This window comes from Heterobasidion irregulare (genome assembly GCF_000320585.1).
Source record: "Heterobasidion irregulare TC 32-1 unplaced genomic scaffold scaffold_05, whole genome shotgun sequence".
NCBI lineage: Eukaryota > Fungi > Basidiomycota > Agaricomycetes > Russulales > Bondarzewiaceae > Heterobasidion > Heterobasidion irregulare.
Window position 1 is genome coordinate 1,197,108 of NW_009258201.1, and position 19,534 is coordinate 1,216,641.

General features: G+C 56.0%; 10 protein-coding genes across 10 annotated transcripts; 3 read left to right on the forward strand and 7 right to left on the reverse strand.

The window, feature by feature from the left end:
• Positions 1 to 83: 83 nt before the first annotated feature.
• On the reverse strand, positions 84 to 4,682 carry HETIRDRAFT_434185 (uncharacterized protein). The gene is made up of 23 exons (XM_009548029.1): positions 4,618 to 4,682; positions 4,287 to 4,553; positions 4,146 to 4,233; positions 4,019 to 4,094; positions 3,850 to 3,967; positions 3,682 to 3,800; positions 3,207 to 3,627; positions 3,038 to 3,139; positions 2,869 to 2,985; positions 2,708 to 2,806; positions 2,535 to 2,658; positions 2,319 to 2,482; positions 2,221 to 2,265; positions 2,001 to 2,158; positions 1,853 to 1,945; positions 1,681 to 1,798; positions 1,507 to 1,630; positions 1,413 to 1,457; positions 1,348 to 1,354; positions 1,221 to 1,295; positions 517 to 1,163; positions 313 to 462; positions 84 to 260 (listed from the first exon to the last, which is right to left on the reverse strand). The coding sequence occupies exons 1-23, from the start codon at positions 4,663 to 4,665 to the stop codon at positions 154 to 156; spliced, it is 3,312 nt and encodes a 1,103-aa protein (XP_009546324.1). The 5' UTR covers positions 4,666 to 4,682; the 3' UTR covers positions 84 to 153.
• Positions 4,683 to 4,841: 159 nt separating this feature from the next.
• On the forward strand, positions 4,842 to 5,184 carry HETIRDRAFT_173387 (uncharacterized protein; the record flags this gene model as incomplete). The annotated part of the gene is made up of 2 exons (XM_009548030.1): positions 4,842 to 4,997; positions 5,059 to 5,184. The coding sequence occupies 2 exons, from the start codon at positions 4,842 to 4,844 to the stop codon at positions 5,182 to 5,184; spliced, it is 282 nt and encodes a 93-aa protein (XP_009546325.1).
• Positions 5,185 to 5,548: 364 nt separating this feature from the next.
• On the reverse strand, positions 5,549 to 6,489 carry HETIRDRAFT_25713 (uncharacterized protein; the record flags this gene model as incomplete). The annotated part of the gene is made up of 4 exons (XM_009547474.1): positions 5,549 to 5,674; positions 5,723 to 6,247; positions 6,351 to 6,401; positions 6,460 to 6,489. Coding segments are annotated over 4 exons (732 nt in total), but the record flags the coding sequence as incomplete, so codon positions are not given.
• A 241-nt stretch (positions 6,490 to 6,730) lies between these two features.
• Positions 6,731 to 8,296, forward strand: HETIRDRAFT_147684 (uncharacterized protein). Its single transcript, XM_009548031.1, has 5 exons — positions 6,731 to 7,058; positions 7,114 to 7,292; positions 7,350 to 7,753; positions 8,019 to 8,079; positions 8,141 to 8,296. The coding sequence occupies exons 1-5, from the start codon at positions 6,857 to 6,859 to the stop codon at positions 8,219 to 8,221; spliced, it is 927 nt and encodes a 308-aa protein (XP_009546326.1). The 5' UTR covers positions 6,731 to 6,856; the 3' UTR covers positions 8,222 to 8,296.
• On the reverse strand, positions 8,251 to 10,531 carry HETIRDRAFT_65017 (glycosyltransferase family 57 protein; the record flags this gene model as incomplete). Its single annotated transcript, XM_009547605.1, has 8 exons — positions 8,251 to 8,780; positions 8,832 to 8,961; positions 9,017 to 9,562; positions 9,617 to 9,779; positions 9,833 to 9,917; positions 9,967 to 10,141; positions 10,189 to 10,345; positions 10,432 to 10,531. The coding sequence occupies 8 exons, from the start codon at positions 10,529 to 10,531 to the stop codon at positions 8,397 to 8,399; spliced, it is 1,740 nt and encodes a 579-aa protein (XP_009545900.1). The 3' UTR covers positions 8,251 to 8,396.
• Positions 10,532 to 11,203: 672 nt separating this feature from the next.
• Positions 11,204 to 11,795, reverse strand: HETIRDRAFT_317991 (uncharacterized protein; the record flags this gene model as incomplete). The annotated part of the gene is made up of 4 exons (XM_009548032.1): positions 11,204 to 11,263; positions 11,321 to 11,358; positions 11,422 to 11,483; positions 11,539 to 11,795. 4 exons carry the CDS (start codon positions 11,793 to 11,795, stop codon positions 11,204 to 11,206), a joined length of 417 nt encoding a protein of 138 aa, XP_009546327.1.
• A 1,075-nt stretch (positions 11,796 to 12,870) lies between these two features.
• HETIRDRAFT_51465 (uncharacterized protein) lies at positions 12,871 to 13,702 on the reverse strand (the record flags this gene model as incomplete). Its single annotated transcript, XM_009547548.1, has 4 exons — positions 12,871 to 12,901; positions 12,960 to 13,054; positions 13,128 to 13,238; positions 13,313 to 13,702. The coding sequence occupies 4 exons, from the start codon at positions 13,700 to 13,702 to the stop codon at positions 12,871 to 12,873; spliced, it is 627 nt and encodes a 208-aa protein (XP_009545843.1).
• A 125-nt stretch (positions 13,703 to 13,827) lies between these two features.
• On the reverse strand, positions 13,828 to 16,093 carry HETIRDRAFT_440039 (uncharacterized protein). The gene is made up of 4 exons (XM_009548033.1): positions 15,082 to 16,093; positions 14,815 to 14,998; positions 14,236 to 14,704; positions 13,828 to 14,167 (listed from the first exon to the last, which is right to left on the reverse strand). Exons 1-4 carry the CDS (start codon positions 15,552 to 15,554, stop codon positions 14,025 to 14,027), a joined length of 1,269 nt encoding a protein of 422 aa, XP_009546328.1. The 5' UTR covers positions 15,555 to 16,093; the 3' UTR covers positions 13,828 to 14,024.
• A 357-nt stretch (positions 16,094 to 16,450) lies between these two features.
• HETIRDRAFT_475183 (uncharacterized protein) lies at positions 16,451 to 18,666 on the reverse strand (the record flags this gene model as incomplete). Its single annotated transcript, XM_009548034.1, has 9 exons — positions 18,000 to 18,666; positions 17,644 to 17,936; positions 17,499 to 17,562; positions 17,284 to 17,335; positions 17,129 to 17,210; positions 16,881 to 17,063; positions 16,788 to 16,813; positions 16,667 to 16,714; positions 16,451 to 16,589 (listed from the first exon to the last, which is right to left on the reverse strand). The coding sequence occupies exons 1-9, from the start codon at positions 18,130 to 18,132 to the stop codon at positions 16,451 to 16,453; spliced, it is 1,020 nt and encodes a 339-aa protein (XP_009546329.1). The 5' UTR covers positions 18,133 to 18,666.
• On the forward strand, positions 18,309 to 19,434 carry HETIRDRAFT_318397 (uncharacterized protein; the record flags this gene model as incomplete). The annotated part of the gene is made up of 5 exons (XM_009548035.1): positions 18,309 to 18,513; positions 18,563 to 18,584; positions 18,648 to 18,943; positions 19,008 to 19,294; positions 19,366 to 19,434. The coding sequence occupies 5 exons, from the start codon at positions 18,309 to 18,311 to the stop codon at positions 19,432 to 19,434; spliced, it is 879 nt and encodes a 292-aa protein (XP_009546330.1).
• Between the last annotated feature and the right edge of the window lie 100 nt (positions 19,435 to 19,534).

The window sequence follows — 19,534 nt, forward strand, 5'->3', positions numbered from 1 at the left end:
CTTCCCTTCTCTCATCAGTCTTTCTTGATGCACGGTTTTTTGCGTGCTGTCCTCGAGGTCTTGCAATATATCCAGTCCCGCATGGCACAAACACATACGATAGTCCAGATGTCCGTTACAATGTAATATTACACACAAGCACACCAGAGGCCTCTAATCTATGCTCATCTTCACATCGTCTTCTTCTGTTTTGTCGAAAGTAGCGTTCTTATTCCTTCTCTCTGTTAAATAGGACTGAATTCGCTCCTTCAATTCAGGATCTGCAACATTGTCAAAGGACCAGTTCACTCATGTGTATACGAAACTACTCACTAGGTATCACATCCTCGATCTTCAACGGCGCCCGATTGAAAGGATCCTTTGAGTCCGATAATAAATGGGACTTGATGGTGGATCTGTCGATGATGGCTCGGGAGGTAGGAAGGATGACGGGGTCCCTCATCACTGTGAACATCAAGGGGTCTGGATACAATGATTAGACAATAGTAAAACAAGCAAACAACGCGACCAACATACCCAGGAATTCGTCAGGAATCTCTCCAAGTTCATCCTCTGCATCTATCAAAATCTTGGCCTCTTCGACCTTGACGACAAATTTCCGCAATCGCTCGATGTCCGTCGGGCTCTTGAGAGAGTGCTTGAGACAAGTCGAAGCCGCCTTCTCGAACAGTTCCTTCCTATAACTGCGACCATCCCCAGCCACAGCCTGAACGAAATCATCCTGCTCGCTTAGGTTCAAAAATACTTGCACAACGTCGCTCAGCAGCTGTCGAGGGTCAAAGGAGTATTTTTCCTTGTCCTCAACACCCAGCTCACGAGACTTCGGTCCCACGAGAGTATCAAGATTATAATCGAGCATCGCAGCGAGGCGGTCAATGATCTCCGGCATCATGAAGGGTTCCTTCGTCTCTGCTGTGAACAACTTCAAAAGATCCACGGTGGACTTGCCCAACTGCGTATACCCAGTGGCCTGGCGTTCCAGACTTCGAAGATGACCTTCACGCTCCCGGCGATATTGTACAGGCTTGGCCGCCCATTCCGTGGTGTTTTTCATCTCTACTTGAATGCTGTATATCTGTGCCAGATCGCTCAGGGATTCGTCCATGAGATATGTCACGTCGTTGATCATAAGATTGGCAAAGCGGACAAATTTGTCGACATTCCTGTAACATTATGAGCATTTTGCGTCTCATTTGATTCGACGTTCGAAATACACTTACTTTGCCTCTTCTTTGAGGGCCGTCCTATGTGCAGGATTGTCCCAAACGGCCTTGAACAGATGGGCTATGTTCCGACTGAGTGAAACATTAAACTCAACAATCACGCCGTACATTCAAATCACCTTACCGGGCGTCTGGAAAGGATAGTTGGAATCGGTATGAAATCGAAGATCAGATAAAATATAGACTTACTGAATTTATCATAAAATTGAGAGCTTGCGCCAGTTTGTTCAACCTCTGCAGGGCTGTCAGAGGGAAGATGCCACGTCTAGGAGTGACGACATACCAATGTAAAAATGCATCAAAGCTGGCATGAGATACTTCACAGCTAATGGATGGGTGTTGAGTGTCCCGCCGAGAAGGCTAGCCTGCTCGTTTCGGTAATATTTTAAACAACCGAAGAACAAGATCTTCAAGCAGGTGTCAGCAGCTTGGACGGTATAGGGTCGACGACACGTACTTCGATAATCTTCGACTTCAAGAACGGGTTCTTGATATACCAGGTCGACATCAAGAACGTGAGACTAAATACTAGGAGCTCTTCTCTTCCTACTAACTCTAAGCTGGGGGCGTTATGACTGCATGGAAGCCGGTCAGAGTTGTGTCCCCCAATAGAACGATTGCCATCTTACCGAACGACAAAGACATAATACTCAACACAATCTTCAATGATATACTCGGGGAGGACCCTGAAATCCAATGGGACCGATGTAGGCAAGGGCAGGCTATGGGTAGATGGGTTGAGCAGGAGACGATACGGTTGATGAATATGATACCGACTCTACAACAGGTTTGGGGTGCTTCTTCCTGGGATCAACGAACCTCACCAGCCAGGTTGCGACAAAGGAGTTGAAACTATTTGCCCGAAACAGCACTTCAGGGTCAAGTAATTGCGTAGATGCAGCCGCTGCCATTCCATTTAGCTGTGCAATATTATCCTGTCGGTGCAAATGTTGAGCAACGGCGTAAAGAAGAACAGGAGAATGAATGCAAAGCGTACCTTTACTTGCTTGATAGCTGCCTCCATCCGCGCCTGGAAAGCAGTCTATCATCACATGAGTATCTAAACCTTAGGGGAATCAACGAACGAGCTCGTACTCCTTCCCAAGATCGATCACCAATGATAGAGTTAAGATGCCGTTGTTGCTCGTCAATTTGCTTGTGGTAATCATCAAAGGTTTGTATCGTCTTCTGGAAGCCGTAGTGGTTCATTGCGAGAGTCAAATAAAAGATCTCAGAAATGAAATTCGGAGGCGGGGCACCTGCTCATGAGAATTTAAATCGGATGTCAACTTGGTACGTCAGATGGCTCACTGTTAGAGAGTTGATTTGCATTCTCCCACTGCGATGCCTCTTCGCTAGTAGCATTGATGCGGGTTTCCTCTTTCACGTTAATGCGTGTAGAATGCGCAAGATACAGAGGGTTGATGCGATCCATCTACGGAAATATCAGTCGCAATGCATGACAAGCGAAAGATATTCCTTGCTTTCGTGAAATTTGCATCCATGAAAGGTTCCACGAAATGCAACAAAATAATCTGCAAGTTCATCATGAAGCTATCGGAGGCGACAGTGTTTGGGTCGACCTGGCCGGTATCGAACATCATCATGAGGAATATCGGACGACGATCCGTTTAGCAACACTGACCTGCATCCCAGCCCGTTTTACGTTTAAGGATACAACATGAGATATATAAGATAAGAAAGCTTCTCGGCATTCCGCAGATGTTCTAACGATGGTGTTGAAGATCTTGAAAAGAGATGACTGCCAAGCGAATGGACATTAGCCAGAAAGAACGAGGTGGCCGATCACATACTTGTAAGCTCTTCAAGGTGCCTCGCAGACTATTCCGAGCAGATTCGACATCGACGGCAGGCCGAGAGTCCATCCCGGAGAAATATGTCTTGAGGATGGACGGCTAATTTTATTATGTGTGAGCGTAGATGTATCGTCGGCTTAAGTCTATGCTTCGAGTCTATACACACCCAATCCCGTGGAAATACGTTCAAGCTCAACAAAGGCCCCATCAAGCTGATATCCTCCATATCAGTAGGGGTGGCCTCCTTGGGGTCCCATTCTGGCATCCTGATGATCATGTGTATGATATGCTTGTTGGACACCAACGCTTCTAATCCGGCTATGACGCCGCGCCATTGTGAGTCGCTGCTAGCAAGGCCTTCCGATTTGGAAAGGGAGTCATGACATGCGAGATCCCTGACTACGGGACCTAAAACAAGTTCCAGGTCTCCTTCAGATTCGAAGCGGTTCACCAAGTCTTGCAGGAAGACCTCGATTTCGGACGGAGTGATGCTGTATGGTGATTCGACTGTTCCTCCATACAAAGGCGTCGAGAAAGAAGAAAGAGATAAAAGTATGGCGACAAACTCTAGATGACCAGCTGGTTTCCTAAATTAAGCAAGCATGATTAGACAGTAAAGCATCTCTAAATAGATGACGAACCCTTCTGGACAATGAAAGGCCTCGGGGTTCATGAGATGTATGCCTATGTAGCTGATGATCAAATGCCGCATTTTCGCTTCCAATTCAAACGCTCTCTGAACATCCACTGGAGAATATCCCTGTAACACTGTTAGATGACATTTTATACATGGGCCTAGCTGGACATACCCTCTTGACCAGCGTAGACTTAGCGGCATTTAGCCGTTTCCAGCATCCGACCAAGTATTCAAACACAGTGTGATCTTTCGGTATCCGCGAAATGAAGGGTCGGAATTCATTGTCAAACCTAATGTTCCATGAAGATGTATGTTCACTTGATATCAGAGCCAAGACTTACTCAGGTGATCCTGGGTATATGTCAAGCCGAGCAATGAGAATGTTATCCAGTTTGTCGGCGTGCATTGCTGGAGGATCTGGTAACATTGGTACATAGACCAGACACGAGTAAAGCTTGCAGGGCGTACCAACACCATCGACATTCATGGACTGATCTTCATCGTCGTAATTCTTGAGCCACACGATATCATAGTCACTCCGTATGGCCAGATCGCGCTGTCTTGCCTTCTAAACTACATGAGCAGAGTGGATATTACAAGTGGACGCACATCGAGTGTAGCCTTGAACACAGTCGTGATTGTTTCATTCTCCCAGGCCGTGTAGTCGAATCTCGCAGGCGTAGACACCGCTTTCTTCTTTGGCGGCACAAGTGAAGACGTGACGGGAGCCTCTGGAGCCCTCTTTGGTGTTGGTGCAGGAATGGGCTTTGGTTTCGACTTGGGTAATATGCTAGAAGTCGAGGGGTTAGGAGAAGGGCTGGGGCTGCTGCTCTGGGTCGTAGAAGCCTGGAGCTTTGCGAGCCTCTTCATACGAATCTGCGAGATCACAGCGTTCGTCAGCGTCCCGGAATGAGAGACCATTAAGGGACAAAAATCGCACACGTTCAGCATCATCCGCGGGGTTGTTCGTGGACTCGTTCTGGCTCATGCTGCAAGCTAATCTGCAGAAAGACGGTGGCGGGTTGTCGATGAGGGGCAGACACAAAGGCCGAGCCGAGAGTGGCGGAGTTCAGTAGAAATCTGTCACGGGGCTCCCGAGGACCCGATCGCCGACTGGTTTCCTTCCGCGCGCTTTCTCGAGTCTGCAACAAGCAAGCTGGTAGAATGATTTCCTTCTCATTGATCTCTACGGCGCGCCGGCTAGTCGCATCGCCAGCGCGCGGCTTCTCTACTTCTTCAATCTTCCAGTTCCCAAAATTGAAGACGCATTCGGGGACGAAGAAACGATGGAGGTCGATGCCCTCTGGCATCTTTAAACGCGTGAGCACCACTCGCCAGATCATTCGAACATTCAACTTGGCTAATCTCAAGACAACTTCAGGCGCATGCCGGTCATTCGCATCTGAACGTGTCAAAACGGCCGGGAAGAAAGAACCAGCTGGCACAGGCCGCATATTCAAGCACGTCACAAACGTCCAAGTTGAAAAAGTTGATGCCATATGCTTGAGGGACTACACATCATGCATATATAATGTATGTTCTCATCATTGACTATATATATATTGATTTCTGACGTCGAAAGGTTATGGCATAGTGAATATGATACAGTAATTGCCTAGCTCCAAACATTGGGACAGTATCACAATGATATCTTTCTACGGAAACTCATGATATCGGCTATCGGCCACCCGTTACAGCAGTGGACATGCTATATGTTCACTTCGTCTCTAGCGTTACTCTCTGAATGCTCTTGGGCCTCCACTTTACCTCCGAAAAATGCCCTGATATCCTTCTGGCTAGGGTCATACGCGGAACTACCGATTCCGCCTTTCTGCCGTTTCTGTGGCCTGAATATCAGCTCCGCAACGAATTACAGTCAAAGGAGCGCATACGATATTTTCAATGTGTGAGTGACGGTCGATGTCAGTCACACGGATATCTAGCGGTGATTGAGCATCGTCGACTGATTCCAGCCGCTCCCCCTCCTTGAGTCCCTGCTACGCACGTCCGTAAGACCCTACGAACTGAATGGTGATGAGAATCACCTTTATACTGACAGTCACCCTACTCCAAGCAGTATTCTTCAGACCTCGGTAATCTCCACCATCAGGTCCATCTGTGTTGTGCTTCAGGAGCTGTATCATCAGCTGGCTGATGCATAGGCCATGGCTGACGAGAGCAATATGGACACCCTTCTCACCCTCCTTTGCAGCCGTCCATACGTGCGGGAGTACCAGCTCCTCGATTGCCCGGTTTGCACGCGCAGCAAGGTCGTTCAAGCTCTCCCCACCTGGAAATTTCTCGTCATCGTGGTGAAGAACAGGGAATTTTCCCTGATCAAATTGTTCCTCTAGAGTCATGCCCTTTTCTCGATGATATGTCCAGGGCTTTCCTTCTGCTATGCCAAAGTGTTGCTCGCGGAGCAGGGGTGAAGAGGTGAACGTGGGTTTGGGGTCTTTCTGCCCGTCATACAACGCCTGCGCGGTGGTGAAGGCGCGTTTCAGGGTGGATGCGTAGATTGCGGTGAATCGCGTTTCGGTGAAGGATTGGCCCATTGCCCTTGCTTGCTGCTCAAAGACATCATGCAAATTGTTAAAGCATGATGAGCAGTTCATATCCTCACATTCATTCCTACGGCACAGATTAGCAGACATATAGGTGTTGTTGATTGACTTTACCATGATTGGACAGTGGGGCATCTTCCCAGCCTGCCCACACCGAACGCTGTACCCCGCGTTGGAATCATCAATTACAGGATCCTCGTTTTGCGCAGAGTGCGTACCAGATTATCTGTCGACTCTCCATGTCTAATCTGCAAAATCGCATTGAATCGTTGCTGTTGTAAACTTGTTAAAGCTATCTCACAAATGTTACGAAGACGGTTGGTGTGGTCATAGTGTTGTTGCTCGCGATGTGAGACTGAGTCATGCCACAGTCGCGTGGCCATCGAAATGCTTCGAAATGATCATTTGTCAAGTTAGACGCACACAGACGGGCGCTTATGTAGTAGTAGCAGGCACAGCTGGACGCGTCAGCCACGAATTTCCCAGAACATTCACGTCTTGGCTGGCGACGGCGTCGCGCCTCAACACCTAAGACGCGCGTCCCCCCCTTGACTCTTATATATATCCATCTCTCTACCACGTATCCTGACCACACCACACTCCCTGAATCTCATTATGTCTCGTTCTTCGACAGAGCGCGACCAACAACTACTCTCCATCGGACACCAATGTTCTGAAGCCACATGCATGCTGATCGACTTCCTTCCTATCGAGTGTCAGCACTGCGCTAAACCCTTCTGCACGAACCATTTCCTACCTGCCTCCCACAAGTGCGACAAGTATGACGAGAGCAAGTACAACCGGGTCGCCCCATCTTGTGCGTACGAGCCCCCATTCCCGTTCGTACGGGTCTTGATTGGCGGTCTGAATAGGTCCTTTGTGCAATGTTCCTATTGCTATCCCACCTGGGCAGGATCCTAACATCCGAATGGAGCGCCATTTCAATGAGGAATGCTCTGTCATGACGGGCAAGTCTGGTAAAGCCAGGTCCTCGCCCATCTGTGCGAAAGGGAAATGCGGTAAGGTTCTGTTTCAACCCATCCGATGCAGTGTGAGTTTATATGCCTTGCTTCGTACGATTCCCTCTCTAAATTGAGTTGCTCTCTAGGACTGTCAACAGCAGTACTGCCCAGCACACCGTTTCCCCGCCACCCATGATTGTTCACCTTTGAATTCATCCACCTCCGCAGCTACATCGAGAGGACACTTTAATCCTATCTTCGCGTCTCATCATCAGACGCTGGCGGCGAGCGCTTCTAGCGCTGTTGCTTCTATCAAGCGCACCTTAGCGGCACCGAACGCTACACGAGCTACTTCATCCAGCTCATCCAAACTTCATGATACCAAACTCAAACCTAAGCCTTCGTCGAATGCGGCGAGCGCTTCTAGCGCTGATGCTTCTATCAAGCGCACCTTAGCGGCTACAGGAGCTACTTCATCCAGCCCATCCAGCCCTCATGATACCAACCCCAAATCTAAGCCTTCGTCGAATCCTTTCTCAAAGACCGACAGGTACGCCTTCCCTGAGCACTTCGTTTTCGGTGATCTCTCATAACACTCTAGGTCTTCTATCACAACTATCGCGACATCTCTCGCCACGCAAATCTCGGGCGGTCCCATTACTGCCGTTGCTGATGCTGCCAACGACCATAATCCCCCCGAACGATGCTCTCCTAAATTATCTCACAAATCTGCTATTGACTTCGAATCATTTGTACCACCATCATTGTTTGCTTCTGCTTAACTGTATCTGTATCCCTACCTTGTATCATGTTAGACGAGCGAAAGACGAAAGGGAGAGTCGGATAAGCGCCATGCAAGCCCGGGATCGCAAGGGTGTAAGTCGCATCTTCAACTCTTTTGCATGTGGATTATAGATACTGAGTCTACGAGCTGCAGTTACTACGCGATGATGAGAAGGCCTTACTTGCATCGCTTGAGGCGGAGCGATCCAGTGACAAGGATTGTGTTATAATGTAGCTAGACTTTTATCGGATCTCCATATATCTGACGGACTTGGAATCTATTCTTTATGTATACCATTCTTTCCAGATGAATCGTTGCTTGTTAGCGCAGAGGTTGCAAGCAGGAAGTCCTAGCGCTTCAATCACAGAGACAGATTATACACAGTCCGTCAAGTCTTATCGTACACTACCTAATCCGCAAAGCCCACACTAGCCGCTCTCGACACCGGCGCTCTCCGCTTCCCAGATCTGTACCCTAGGCTCTGGGCTCTCAGCCCGAACTCACGGCCGATTCCCCGAGAGATCATGGGGGCTATCCCGTCCTCTGTGGCTGGCGTTTGGACATCGCTGTGGCCCTTGTCGCTCATCGAAGGGCGCCGGCTTCTAGTACCGAGTCCGAGTCCGCCGACCGTCCAGCGCGCTTCGATCAGGGACTTCATGCTCCATAGCCAGGTGAGAACGAAGATCGGTGTGCTGATGAGCACATTGAGCACGGGGAACAGATCGGGATACCGCGCGGGAGGCAAGAACACAAATTCAAGGATATGCAGAGCAAAACATGCCGCGTACACGCCCTTTAGGTAATGTTCAGCCAACATGCCAACTGAAAAAGGGGTCGGGCGTACGAGGGTAAAAAGATCTAAAAGCTCTGCCTTCCGGATTCGAAATGGGTTGTGACCGATGAAACGGTTCCAGAGCAACAGCAGCGCGATGTATTGCACGGCTTGTCCGTCCCTGCTTAATAAAGGCCACATACTGCGATACCATCAACTCAACACGCGTTTTGCAGCTATTACATGACGACACCTACCTGAACACGGCCACGTTGTTGACCAACGCTCCCATCTTGAACGCCGTGGAACCTTGCGCTGCCCCCGAGAGAAGTAGACTGAGTGGCATCAAGGGAAGTAAGATTGTCTTCTCATGTACTTGGAAGGAAAACAAGAAGAATGACATTGCACTGCTCAGCAGCGCGTGAAGCAACACAGGATGGATGACCTGCGGCGCGGGCACCGTTTTGTTTCCCTTTGCCTCGCCTTCGGCCGGCTCTTCTCCGCGAAGCCGCAACCATGCTCGAACGGGAGCAACAGCGGCGGGGACAAACCCAACGGCGGTCAACAGGGTAGAGATGCGCACGAGCGTGTTGCGTGAAGCCCAGAACTTCCACTTGATGACCACGTTCGACGCACACCAGAAATTCGCTACTTTATCCTCGAAAATACCGCGGTCGAACGGGAATATCCGCGTGATCGGGTCAAGGATGGTAGAAATCGGTGCAAAGGGTGGCAGGAATGGCAGAAAGAGAATAAGAAAGGAGATTGATGTGACGATGGCAAGCCGTATAAACAGCTGCAGCCTATAGTGATGTGAACCTGATAACCTCGCGAAGCATTAGACAGAAAGCACGCACCCGTCTTTAGGGCCTAAATAAAGGCATTTTCCGATGAGGTATGAGCCTACGGCGGGTGCATAATAAAGAGCCATTTGTTTGAAGCACAGGCTGAGTACAAAGAAGAAGGCTCCTAGCAGATCTTGTCCCGCAATGAAGAAGTTGACAGCCAACAGGGTAAATCCTAGAGAGTGAAATGTGAAGGTGAGTTTGAAGTTGATAAATCTCGAAACTTACCGAGCATGACTGAGTTGTACTGAAAATGTCCGAAATCTACGAGCAATAGAGCTGGTTGCAAAAGGAGTGTAAGAAAAGCTAGATTCTTCCTGTGGGTCAGTAGCTAGCCGACAGAAATCTTTGAAAGTTAATACCTGCGTCCTCCGAGAACGGCCAGCATGCCAGACGCGCGTGAACATCCACAATGCGGGGACATAGACGATATGGTCAAGCATCAGGACCGTGGCGCGCATAAATACTTTGCTACCTTCGGATTCGATCCCTCTCGACTTGTCGAGAACAAACCACGTAGGATTGATCAGGGATCCGCTAACCTGCTGTCAGATCCAATATAATACGAGTATTGAAATACATACATGAAACCACATATCCATGATACGTATGCAGTCACTGGTGGGTAATCGAGCCCCCAGTACTGCAGATCATAAGTGTACCACTGTCGGATGGGCAGATGGACGGTAATTTCCATCCAGTGTCGCTGTGCTTCATAATCACCGAACATAGGCGGCGTGTCTTTTCCTGGGTACGCGCATTTCAACAGTCAATATATAAATTATCTTTGACGACTGGCGTCAGCACAGCTCGAGCAGGTGATAAACACTGACCTGAATATGACCCCAGCCCAACACACCACTTCACCCACGCGGACCCAATCACCGCACACAGGAGAATCCAATCCCTCATCCCATGTCTATGCATCCACCCAATCCACCGTCTTCCCATGCCCATACTCTCCAGCTCTGCCGCCTTGTCCCCATCCTCCGCAACCCTCGCCAACTTGCCCCTCGAATCGAATGTGCTGAAGCTTAAGTGCGACTTGTGATACACTGAAGACGCTGGCGATATCGCGCGAGATGAGGACGGGGAAGGTGTACGTGTCCATCGTGGCGATGTGAGATCCGGCGTCTGCAACGCGCTATGGCGAAGCGGGACAGGCGCGATGATGTCGAGTCGCTCCTGCGCGGAGCTGAGATATCCGTGAGCTCAAAAGCCAATAAGCATGCAGGTTGATCCTTTACTTTGTGTGAGAGGATGATGGGCGCTCCCGAAGGCTGGGGGTCCGTAAGTGCGCCTTCCGAGCAGGGCTGGATGCCAAGGAAGTCTGCGAAGACGTGAGCGACGCGGTGCGCAAGCGGGAAAGTTTTTGAGGAGGGTCGTCTGGCGTGAGATGGGCCTGCTCGTCCATGCCAGGTGTGGTCACGGTCAGAGAGACTCGGTGGGCTACTTATTAGAGGACAACAACGGGGTCGCAGTCACGTCGGCACGTGTGATGCGCGAGTGCCGACGGGTCGGCAACCTCAAAACGCATGTTCCTCGCTTGTGGAACAGTGTACTAGCACTTCTAAATACACGCATAGATAGACTCAAGACTCAGTCCACATCCTTGCCGTCTATGACAGTCTCCCCATCCTCAGAAAACTTGACGTTCTCCTGTGAAGCACATCATCAGCAAAGTCCGTCACTTTATCGGGACAGTGACCAACTGACTTCGTGGTTTATGGACTTGCCGATATATTTCGTGTGATCTGAGCAGCGCGCACAACGTGCGTAAGAGCGCCTCCGGGGACGGCATGCGCGGAGATACTCACATCCATAAGCGACCAGCTCCCCAGCTGCGTTATTAAAATCAACGCGCGTGTAAGCGAGGGATCTCCCTGTGTCCTCGACAATGAGATCCCTTGTCTAAGCTTGCGTTTGAGACATACGCACCCAATCCGGTCAACGAAGCTGTCATGTTCAAAATATCTCCTGGACGCCCTGCTGGCCGAACGAACGAGGCTCCGATATCGGTCGAAACGCCGGTCATGTATTGGCCTTTCGTCGCAACGGCAAGAGAGCCCAGGGTGTCCGTCAAGGACAGGATGAGACCGCCATGAACGGTCTGTGGGATGTGAATCACTCGGAATGGAAGAATGCATCGGAGAGAAAAAAACGTACGCCGACTCGGTTGACTTTGCTTCATGTGTGAGTCAATCAGCGATATCTTACGGTAGCATTTGCAACGATGTACCGTTATATGGCTCGATCTTCAACGAGGCCTCCACGACGCCAGGTCGTGCGTGATGTATGTTAAGCTGCATATTCGGATGAGAACCAGTGAAACCGACGCAGCTCAAAATCGCGTTACGTTCGGAAAGCATTGAGCATCGTGGCCTAGTGTTAAATATAAGGACCCACGCCGCGTACAGGTATCGGACACAGAAGTAGACGAGCGTTCGAACCTTTGTTATCTATGAAGGACTTCCAGACCTGCAGAGATGCAAGTCAGTCAGAAGGAAATATTGGAACGACGAGTTCGGAAACGGTGTACTCGCCCTGTGAGTAAACCGTAGACAAGCGGACATGGTGGTGCAGTGCTGGAGATCGGAAGGGGCAGCTTGCCCCGCATCCCCGGCCACCCGGCCCGCTGCGCCCTCACAGTGATCAGGGTCCTTGCTCCTTGATCAGAGGGGTGTCAAAAGGCTTCTGCGCATCTTCACTAAGAACACTCTTGGACATCTGGTCTCAGACACGCAAAGTTGTTTCTGTCTAGTCATCGCACATTGATGGTATGCAGAGCTCCACTTTGCCGCATGCCGGTGTTCGCAAAGTTTGCTCTCGTGAACGCATCTGATCGCGATTCGTGCTTTCTGAGGCCAAGGGCGGGGCGGCGGGTGCGTGCGGCTCACGAACTTTATTGTTGAGGGCCTTGCCGCAGAGAAAGGTCTCTACTATGTCGACGAAAGTGCACAAACCAGGGTGTGGGATTCCACCATGGATGTGGCTGCCCGATGAGCGGGAACAATCTCGAACAGCAACGTGATCCACAAGTCCCGAGAATACAGCTCGGCGTATGGGCGACAGACCGTATTGTCTTTGGTGCGATATCGAATGCATGGAATGCGTAGTGCATACACGATCGTCGAAGGACCTAGATTACAGCTTCGAAAACGGAATTCGAAGATCACGCAAGGATTACAACCGCTCCCGACCTTACCGCTACATCTCGTTGTACATCGATCTACCAATAAAAAATTGCTCTGTTTGCACACTCTGCACTACGATGGTGTGTACGGCACGAGATGACACCTGAGCGAGGAATCATCAGCTACATATCGACGCACAGTCAGACTGCACACGCGCTCACCCGAGCATCCCTCGGCCGCCCCAACCTTGTCTCGGGGTAAAGTTCAAGACCACGGTCCGTTGTTCGCCTCTGCGCACAAAGACCCTGATCTCTTTCTGCAGACACGATGAGCGTGAGTTCGGCGCGACACAGCCCCCGCGACCAGGGCCCGAAGCGCAGAGCACGCACGTTCTCGTTCTCGGCGACCACCTCTGCCAGGGGCTGCAGAGACGAAGCGGTCGGGAAGGACGTGTGTCGCAGGTGTCCGAACTTGACGACGAGGTCGTCGCGCTGGAGACCCTTCACACGACGCCGGACATCAGAAACGCGGTCAGTCGCAAACGACGCGGGAGGGAGGGGGGACGAGTTCGTACGGCGTCCGCGGCCGGACTGTCAGGGGCCACGGCGTTGACCTTCGCGAACGGCCTGAGCGCGCCCCGGGCCTCCTCGTCCGCGTGCTCGCCCGCCGGGGCGGCCAGCGCGGGGTCATACACGCTCTCCAGGGCCTTGCCGATCTCGCCCATGAGCGCGCTCAGGTCGTTGCGCAGCTCGATGACGCGCACGCGCGCGTGGCGCACCGCCCACACGTCGATGTCCGCGCGCGGGAAGCCCTCCCGGTCGACGAGCGGCTCCTGCATGTTCGTTCCGTTCGCGGTCAAGATGGCGGCCTGCGCGCCGAGCTCGGCTTCGATGGCGTCCTTGCGCGCCATCAGGGCGCGCGCGCGCTCGACGGGGCTGGTCGGTGATGGAAGAGAGTATCCCATGGCCAGGTTTCCGTGGGGAGATGGGTGTAAAAGGTAGAGCAATTACGACTCGGGCTCGTCGCGTCCCGATGACGCGTCGCAACCTTCCTTCAGGGGCTGACCGAAATTACATAAGGCCCTCGAATGGCAGATATTTTCCGCTGTATTCGCGTTCACGTTCACGAGCATGCATAAAACATAGGCGTGGTAAGCAACCGTAGAAAACTGCGATTCAATAATCGACACAATCCATCTGCCATAGATCAGGGAAAAGTTCTACCCGCGCAGAACGAAAAAGAAAAAAAAACATGTGTGGCGAGATTGCACCCTGCTGCGCCCGTCGTCAGTCCACCACTCTCCCATCGACGATCCTGTGCGAGTCGAGCACGCGCATGGCCTCCTTTGCGGCCTTGATCCCGCTCGCCATCATCGCGCCAAACGTCGGGCCCATGCGGTTCGACCCGTCGTGCTCCGCGAGCTCCATCCCTGCACGACAAGCAAAACAAAAGTCAACACACCACCCTCTCCGCGCGCCCTTGCGCCCGCGCACGCACCCGCCATGACGAGCCCCGGGACGACCTCGCGCGTGCCGTTCACGATCGCAGGCTCCGCGCGGCGCATGTCGAGCGCGCGCATGCTGCCGAGCGCGGGGCGCAGGCCCGCGCTCACGAGGCGCCTCGCGCAGAACGCGCCCATCGGGCCGTCGTGGCCCGTCGCGGACACGACGACGGGCGCGGTGAGCGTGCTCGGGTCCATGCACGACTGCGTCGCGTGGTTGAGCGCGACGAGCGTCCAGTTCACGACGACGCCCGCGACGCGCGCCTGTGCGCCGTCGCTGCGGCCGTGGACGATGAGGTCCTCGACGGCGGTGGCGTTGAGCAGGACGACGTTCGGCATGCGCAGGACGTGCGCGAGCACCGTCGCCGTGAACAGCGCTGCGTGCTTCACGACCACGAACGCGCCCTCGTCCTCGAACGGCACGCCGAGCTCCTCCAAGAACCGATCCGCGGGCTTGCGCACGACCTGCAACAACAACAACCACAGCCACGTGTGCGCACGCGGCGCGCGGGTCAGCGCCAACGGCCCCACGGCTCAAAAAGAGGAAAAAGACGCGACGAGCGCGTCGTGCGTGCCATGGGCGTCATGAGCTGGCCGCCGAGCCACGCGCCGCCGCCGGGGGCGACGCTGGCCTCTACGATGGTGATCTTGAGCTCCGGGCGGGCCTTGGCGAGGTGGTACGCGCACGAGAGGCCCGCGCTGCCCGCGCCGACGATGACGACGTCCGATACCGCGCGCTCGTACAGCGTCGCGGAGTACCTGCGGCGACGGCGGCGGAGATGGCCGGACCCGTGCGCTGAGCGTGCGATCGTGCGGGGGCGGGGCGTGGGTGCGGCACTCACCGCTTGATCATCGCGCGCGCGACCTGCGCCTCCTCGATCGGCGCGAAGCGGTAACGGCCGTCGTAGTCTTCCAGCGCGTCCGCGCGCGCACCCGCCTTGTCGCTCGCCTGCTTCGGAGGCGGGGCCGCGTCGGGCACGGCGCTCTCGAGCGGAGGAGCTGTCGCGACGGGAGGAGACATGAGGAGAGGATGCACCGAGACGGTGCGAGCGCGGTGCGCAGGGCTTAAATACCGCACTCCCCACAGCGCGGGACGGCCAGCGCGCAGCGGGCGATAAGCTCGAGCCACGATGACCGCACTGTCCCCAGCGGATGATGCCATCGACCTGATACCCTCGACGCTCGTGAGAGGCCCCGCGTCCCGTGTGGGCAAGGACCCCCCTCGCAGGAACACGACCCCCCTTCGAGAACCCGCCCGAGTCATGAGTGTGGCCGTGGACACCCCATAAAGGCGCCACGCAGTCCTGCAGGCCATCGTCTTTCGAGTTATTTATGCACCCCGCGCGCGCGGGCCCTGTGAGCGCGCGTGACTCTCGTGGTCTGTGCGCCGCCGACGGGCGTAACGGACGGACGGAGGTAGTCCCCAGCGCAGACCCACCACCGTTCTGTTCACGGAAGGGATTCCGAGCGCTCGTGGGCCCAGGCTCGAGCCCCCGCCCTGCGCGCGCGTCCGTCGACCCACGAACGTGTCTCGGACGGGATCGACCCACCGCCGAGCGCGACTGACAGCTGCAGGGACGCCTGCACGCGGCCCACGCATCCGAGTCCCGAGCGCCCTTCCCCGGATCCGCAGGTCGAGGCCTCGCCGTCCGACGTACTGAAGTGCTGTGCGCACGACCCACGCGTCGGGCGAGGATCGCCGGCCGTGGCCATTATAGAACCGGGGTGCTTCCCATGGCACCGAGCCTCGGCCCTGCGGTCCCCCGACGCACGCACGCGTACAATAAATATCCATCTACGTAGATAGAGATAGCAGCAGCAGCACTGTCCGTGAGACCACATCCGAAACGCGCTATGTACACGCGACGACCGCCCCGCCCCGCCCCGGATCCCTACATGAAAAAAAAAGAGTCCAAGTCAGCGTGCCTTCCATCAACATCAACAAAAGAATAGCAGAGCAGTGTTCAGTTCGAGCCCCCGGCGGGCCCTTCGCGAAGGGCCGCCAAGAGCTGAGCAAAAGCCGGACGTATATCAACCCGCTTTCCAAGGCCACAGCGGGACCTTCGTCCCCGCCGCGTCCTCCAAAGGGTCATCTGGCCCCGGCAGACTCTCATCACAGTACACGCACGCACGCGCACGTACGCGTGGCGCCCGAAACCAGCCGAGAAGATTGCACGCACCTAGTTTCTCGCGCCCGCCCCGACGCGCGCCTCACTCGTCGTCCTCCTCGTCCGTGAGCTCCTCCCCCGCGCGCACCCCACGATGCCGCTCGTGCCCAGGCTTGCGCGCCCACGCGCGCCCGTCGGTGTACGGCAGCGTGCGCAGCGGGAGGACAAGCGTGTACCAGGGGCTGCGCCGCGCCGCGCGCGCCGTCATGTCGTGCGAGGTCAATGCGGGAGGACGGGGGAGGACGAGAGAGGGACGCACTAGCCCATGGGCCCGAGGTGCAGGAACAAAGCCAGGTTCTGGCGTTTCCTGCGCGGGGCGCCGGATCGATCGGTCAGTCAATGCCGCGTCGGCGCACGCGGCGCGTCGCGTGGGGACTCACCCCAGATCGTACGAGTTCACGAACGTCTGCGGGGCACGGGCGGTCGCCGGTCAGCGAACAACGCGCACGGCGAAGCGGGGACGGGGCACGCACCTCGCCGCGCTCGCGCGCGACGCGCCTGTACACGTCGTGGTCGTGCCCCTCGACGGAGGTCTCGCCTTGGGCGACGCTCCAGAGGTGCCAGGCGAGCATGGTGCCGACTGCGAGGCACATGACGGCGGAGAGGACCCAGGCCATGATGAACACGACCGCGGGGGTGCGGTAGCCCCAGTTGTCCTGTCGGCGGCGGCGGGCGGTCAGATGGGGTGGGAGCAAGGGGGAGGGAGGGAGGGAGGACGCACGTCATAGCGGAGGCCGAGGGCGTCGAGGAGGTAGGGGAAGCCGAGGATGGCGAAGAAGAAGGTGGCGAGGACGAGGTACGCCCTGTGCGTGTGGTTGGGGACGCGTCAGGTCGGCGGGGAAAGAGGGGGAGAGGAGGGCGGGCGACGGGACGCACATGAAGAGCACGAAGTGGCGCTCGTTGTAGAGGCCGACGCATTGATTGATCCCTGGCGTGTCGCGTCGCGTGGGGACGATCAGATCGGCGATGGGCAGCGCGTGAATGTACGTAGAGCGGACTCACACTGTCGACGACGGACGAAACGAGACGAGAGAGACGCGATGGTGAGTGTGTGTGAGAGGATCAGGCGTGCGAGGGACGTGTGTGGTGACGAACCGGGCAGTGATGATCGTACTTGAGGACGCAGCGGTTGCATATGCGACAATGGTGTGTCCTCTCCGTGACGCGAGCGAAGCGGATCGTGGATCAATCACGGCGGAAGGACGCGTGGGTAGGGCGAGGGAAGGGGGTGCACACCTCGGGCTTCTTCTGGCCGCACTTGCGGCAGGTGGTGACGGCGGCGGGGGTGACGACCAGGGGTGCGCTGGCGGACCACCTGACGCCGCGGTCTGGGTGCTGGCGGGGTGGGTCGGCGGCGTCGGGGCGGGGTGCCCAGAGGAGGCCGCGAGGGTGTGGCGGGGGCGGTGCGTCGACGAAGCCGGGGGGCACGGTGCAGACGTAGTAGTAGTGGGCGAAGAGGTTGAGGGCGAGGAGGAGGCAGGGCGGGGTGGCGAGCCAGGGCCAGGGGAGGTTTGGGAGGACGACCTCGACTGGGACGGGCGGGGACGGGGATCAGGGCGGCGGGGGAGCGAGAGCGGAGAAGGGGGACTGACGAAATGAGAGGGCGCCGGAGGCGATGAGGAGGACGGCAAAGGCGACGAAGTAGGGCCCCGCTGCGCCCGTGACGCGGTCGCCGAAACGCTCGAGGGCCCTGAAGCAGCGGAAGACGGCGCGGGGGCAGGACATGCTGGCAGGCGAGGCGACGGAGGGAGGGGCGACGGAAGGGGCGACGGCCACTAGCGCCGAAGGGCCACGGCCGACGACGCTGCGGGTGTCGCGGCTCGCATGCGCCGTCCTTCAAATTCCGTGTGTGCGCCCGCCCGCTCCCGCTCGCGCCCGCATCCGCAATGCAGGCCAACTACATGCTCGCAGAGGACCCGCTCTCCCTCGACCGCATCCGCTCCATCCTCACCCGCCTCGAGGACACCATCATCTTCTCCCTCATCGAGCGCGCGCAGTTCGCACACAACCCCAAGATATACCAGCCCGGCGCCTTCAACCACGTCCCCCAGCTCGGCACACACAGCTGGCTCCTCTGGTTCCTCCACGAGACCGAGTGCTTCCACGGTCTGCCCCTCCTCTCTTCTGCCCGCACCCGCTCACCCTGCCCGCCCAGCCAAGGCACGCAGATACACCGGGTAACCCACTCCCCACACGCGCCCCTTCTTCCCTCCTCCGCGTCCTCACCGTATCTTCCCCAGCCCCGACGAATACCCCTTCACCTCAAACCTCCCCGCCCCCGTCCTCCCCCCGCTCAAATACCCCGCCATCCTCCACCCGAACACCGTCGACGCGAACCCCGCCATCCTCGCCTTCTACACCCGCCACATCGTCCCCCGCATCACCCGCCCCGCCACCCGCGCCCTCGCCGCCGCCAAACGCGCCCGCGCCATCGACCCCGCCACGGACCCCGACCCCGACGACGACGGCAACCACGGCAGCGCAGCCACCATCGACGTCGAGGTCCTCCAGGCCATCAGCAAGCGCGTCCACTACGGTCCGCTCCCCCTCCCGCTCTCCCTCCCAGCTTCTCCCCGGCTCACCCCACACACCCCACACAGGCAAATTCGTCTCCGAGTCCAAATTCTCCTCCCACCCCGCCGCCTTCATCCCCGCCATCCGCGCGCGCGACCGCACCGCCCTCGCGGCCCTCATCACAAAGCCAGACGTCGAGCGCCGCCTCCTCGTCCGCCTCCGCAACAAGGCCTCCCTCTACGCCCAGGACTTCGCCTCCGACGGCGCCCCGCGCCCCCTCGACCCCGCCGGCGGCGCACACGGCAAGATCGACGTCGACGGCGTCGTCGAGCTCTACGAGAGCTACATCATCCCGCTCACCAAGGAGGTCGAGGTGCGTCCGCGTCCCGCGACCCCTTTTAACTGGTTCTCTCTCGCACCGTGCCGCTTCTTACGCGCCGCTAGGTCGACTACCTCCTCCAGAGGCTCGACGGCCTCTCCCCAGAAGAGATCCAAAAACTGTCCGAACGCTGACGCCCGCACACTCCGCGCATACACCCCGCGCGCACCCCACATGACTTATTCTCCGACCCCGATCCCAAAAAGAGTACTCGCAGTAGCCTTACAGTACCCA